This window comes from Volvox carteri (assembly GCF_000143455.1).
Source record: "Volvox carteri f. nagariensis unplaced genomic scaffold VOLCAscaffold_31, whole genome shotgun sequence".
In the NCBI taxonomy this organism is placed as follows: domain Eukaryota; kingdom Viridiplantae; phylum Chlorophyta; class Chlorophyceae; order Chlamydomonadales; family Volvocaceae; genus Volvox; species Volvox carteri.
The window spans coordinates 1,314,577-1,318,155 of NW_003307574.1; the positions used below are offsets into that span (position 1 = coordinate 1,314,577).

Here is a 3,579-nt window from a genome sequence, read left to right on the forward strand (position 1 = left end):
GACTTCAGAGGCGTGTGCACAAATGGCAACTTGAGCTCGTTGACCGCCTCTTAGCCGCCGCTACAGCTGCTGCTGCTGCAGTTCTCTTGGTGGTAGCTGACGGCCTGCTGCGACAGCAATCAGACTCGGCCTACACCTTCTATGAATGCGAGAGCCGTAGCATCCGTGCAGTAGGCACTGGTGGTGGTGAGGTAGCTGCAGCAGCAGCAGCAGCTGCAGCTGCTGCTAGGCACTGCTACTGCTCGTGCAGCAAAGGGGGTAGATTAGTAGCCGGCAGTAGTTCGCCAGCACCCCGCGCATGCGCATGCTATTGTGCGCACACAGAGCCGTACACAGCGTGTACCCGCATCAATACCAATATGACGCCCATGGCCTCAGGGCTTTTACGGACACCCCCGCACATGCGTGCAGAATTTGTGACGTGTAACAGAGCCGCTGAACTCTCGCCCGTGCACCCCTTCCGAGGCTGCCGCCGCTTCCGTGTGTGGCCATAGCGAATTTCATCACCGCAGTTTCGCTGGCACTGGCATGCCTTGCATACCTTGCACCTGAGCTGCGGCATCTGCTTTCACTGAGTGCAATGGTGTGGTGCTACCGTGGCACCCCTGGCGACACCTGGAGCTTTGTTCGTGAGTTTGCTTGTAAAACGTAACAAGGCCACCAAGCCCGGCCCCCGACCCCACGGGCTGGCCACTAAGAGGGTCCTGGGCTAAAGCTGGCTATGGTGAAATCCTGTTCGTACTCCCCCAGTCCAAGCAGCCACGAAGTAAACTAATAAGCTTTTCAACTAGCTCTTAGATTTGCGTGATCATCCTTTCGCCAGTCGCACCTCCAAGGCGCCAGAGGAATTGCTGCACAAGGCACACGAGGCGAAAGGAGGGTACCATGGGCCCAAGACAGAAGTGACAGGAGGATTTGCGAAATAGCAGCGGGTTTTGTTCAAATAAACACCGAGGTACTTCCTAAACAGCAAGTCATGTGTGCTAAGTGCGTGCCCCACCTCACGGACGTCTTCGCCATCCTCCCTATCGATATGTACGCGCACAGGCACAAGCAGCGCTCCTTTCTCGTGCTTTGATGCTTCTTGATGTAGCCCTAATTCGGTCAAAACCTCAGACTTTAGCCCATGCACTCGGGATCCCCCTAGCGGTGCGTGGACGGTTGCATCCATTTCATGCATTTATCAAAGAAATATGAAGATATTCATGGAACATGTTACTAAGCAACGGTGCAGAAACCAAGGGCTGTCCAGAGCTAACTTGAACTGTCGTAATTGCCGTAACATGCCTCAGCCAATGCACTCTACAGCTTCAGCTGGTTGTGCCGTGTCGTGTACACTAGATGCACAGGTTGCACTATTCATTTGTTCTCTTGAGATACTTACTTCGTATAAGGTCATCGAGTAGTTGAGCGGCAGATCTTCCACGCGTGCTTTGTCCTTAACGCCTCTGTGCCGGTGGAGCGGCGGACGAAAAAATGTCGGGCATCGGCACAGGGGTACGCGGCTGGTTCCTACGCTGGGATAGGTTAAAATTAGCTTTGCTTACTTTCGGTAATGCTCGACTTGGGCGCCGCGCAGTATGACCTTTCAGCTACAACCTACTCACCTGATGGCAAGATCTTTCAGACGGAGTATGCACAGAAAGCGGTGGACAACAGCAGGTTGGTGTAGTGGTGCTGGCGCGCTGGCGTCCTTCAGCGTCCCTACCTTCACTGTTTCACCCCGTCAAGCAGTACTGCTGCATCTCATCCCCCCTTCCTGTTTCCCCCTTCCTAATTTCTCCCTACTCGCACAGCACCGTGCTCGGGTTGAGGTGCAAAGATGGCGTTGTGCTGGTATGTTGGGTCGAGCCGGCTGGGCCCGGGCCGTGGGCCGCGCCGATGGGGTTAGGACCAGGGCCTTCAAGGCCAGCCATCCGGCGCATGCCATCATTGGCTGCTTCCAGGACCACAATCCATCACCCGTTTGGATTTTTTCCGCCCGAGAGCCTGTGAATGCATAGCGCGTTTCGTTCAATCCCTGATAAAAGGGTGACATCCTTTTCTGCGATCTCATTCGCAGGCCTGCGAGAAGCTGGTGCTATCGAAGCTTCTAGTAGAGGGATCCAACCGCAGAATACACAATATCGACCGACACGTCGGCGTGGTGAGCTTGTGGTTATCTGAAAGGCCAGGTGCAGGGGCCTTATCAAAGTTGTCAGTAGGCGGGTTTCTATTTGGATTTCTGAAAAAGGGCATGGACTTGGGTGTTGATGATGACTTGGCGTCTGTGATGCGACCAGGTTGGTAGCTTGTAGGGCCCAGACGAGCCAGGGGGTTCCTGGGCCGCGAAAATGAAGTAAACAGGTTCCTGTCTTCGTGCATCGTGCACCCTAAAACCTTTGTGACATATGACTCTTTTTTCCTTGCTGGTGGTCCATCTGTCTATGTACTCTTCTTGTCTCCTCGGCTCACGTCTGCGTGCTGACCGTTCCATCCGAGTGGTTCCAGGCCGTGGCAGGACTCGCTCCGGATGGTCGCATGGTGGCCAACCGCGCCTGGGACGAGGCGGCTTCGTACAAGCGCGTGTACGGCGAGCCCATTCCAGGCCACGTGCTGTGCGAGCGGGTGGGCAGCTACGCGCACATGTTTAACCTGTACTGGTCGTTACGACCGTACGGCGCCACGGTCCTTATGGCGGTGTACGACAAGAACGGACCGGCGCTGTACGCCATCGACCCGTCTGGTTCATCGCTGGTGGGTCGAGGTGGGGCTGAGAGGGTGCTGTGTCGATTGGGGGGCCATGCCGGGCTGACACTTGGGGGTTCCCGCAGGTAACCCCCGTGGTAGGACTAGGTATATGCAGGCCCTGTCTCCCCTGTTGTGTTTTGTTGCCGTCCCTCGGTTAATCTTTTATTTTCTACTAGGCATTGGCTCGGGCTCGACCTCCCTGGGACTGCGCTTGCGGCTGAGCTTCTGTATTGCTGCTACTGCCCCGCGGTATGTGACATGTTCCTGTGTCGCTTCTGTTCTTCGCCTGCTCCACGTACGCCCTTCCTCTCCAGCGCTACTTCGGCACGGCTGTGGGCAAGGGCCGGCAGGCCGCCAAGAACGAGATCGAGAAGCTCAAGCTGTCGGAGATGACCTGTCGGGAGGCCGTCATCGAGGCAGTGAAAATGTTGGTAGCGCGGTGGTGGTGGTTCGTAGTTTGGCATACTAGACTCAAACAATGTACTTGGAAAGAAGCTTTCGGAAAGAAGCTCTCGGGAACCTGTGGAAACCGGGAAAGATTGGCCCCTCAAGTCCCTCCGCATCCCGAGCCCCGCGCTCGTCGGCTCTCAGTTTGTGTATGAGGTTTTGCATTCCCTTGTATAGTACAGCCTTAGACCCCCACTGCAAACGTGCGTTGCTATATATCCATGAACCCACATCCGCATCACGCCTCACAGCAGCAGCACCACCACCACCACCACCTGCTACCGCTGCTGCTGCGTCCTTTCACACATCCGTGCTCAGCCCAGCGTCTCTGTTCCCGTCCCTCCGTGCCGGTTTTCGCCAGTCTCCACAAGGTTCATGACGAGGACGGCAAGAAGTTTGAGC

The 3,579-nt window shown here is 56.0% G+C and overlaps 2 protein-coding genes across 2 annotated transcripts in view; one reads left to right on the forward strand and one right to left on the reverse strand.

The window, feature by feature from the left end:
* The window catches only part of VOLCADRAFT_105657 (uncharacterized protein), a 7,516-nt gene extending 6,665 nt beyond the window's left edge, over positions 1 to 851 (reverse strand). The window contains exon 1 of the mRNA XM_002952710.1: positions 830 to 851. The gene's annotated coding sequence lies outside the window, so the exon portion shown is untranslated. The remainder of the gene's footprint in view (positions 1 to 829) is intronic.
* Positions 852 to 1,355: 504 nt separating this feature from the next.
* poa7 (20S proteasome alpha subunit G) overlaps positions 1,356 to 3,579 on the forward strand; it is a 12,547-nt gene continuing 10,323 nt past the window's right edge. The window contains exons 1-6 of the mRNA XM_002952626.1: positions 1,356 to 1,497; positions 1,580 to 1,662; positions 1,797 to 1,836; positions 2,063 to 2,146; positions 2,491 to 2,736; positions 3,045 to 3,157. Of these exons, the coding sequence (XP_002952672.1) occupies positions 1,477 to 1,497; positions 1,580 to 1,662; positions 1,797 to 1,836; positions 2,063 to 2,146; positions 2,491 to 2,736; positions 3,045 to 3,157 (587 nt within the window). The 5' untranslated portion in view covers positions 1,356 to 1,476. The remainder of the gene's footprint in view (positions 1,498 to 1,579; positions 1,663 to 1,796; positions 1,837 to 2,062; positions 2,147 to 2,490; positions 2,737 to 3,044; positions 3,158 to 3,579) is intronic.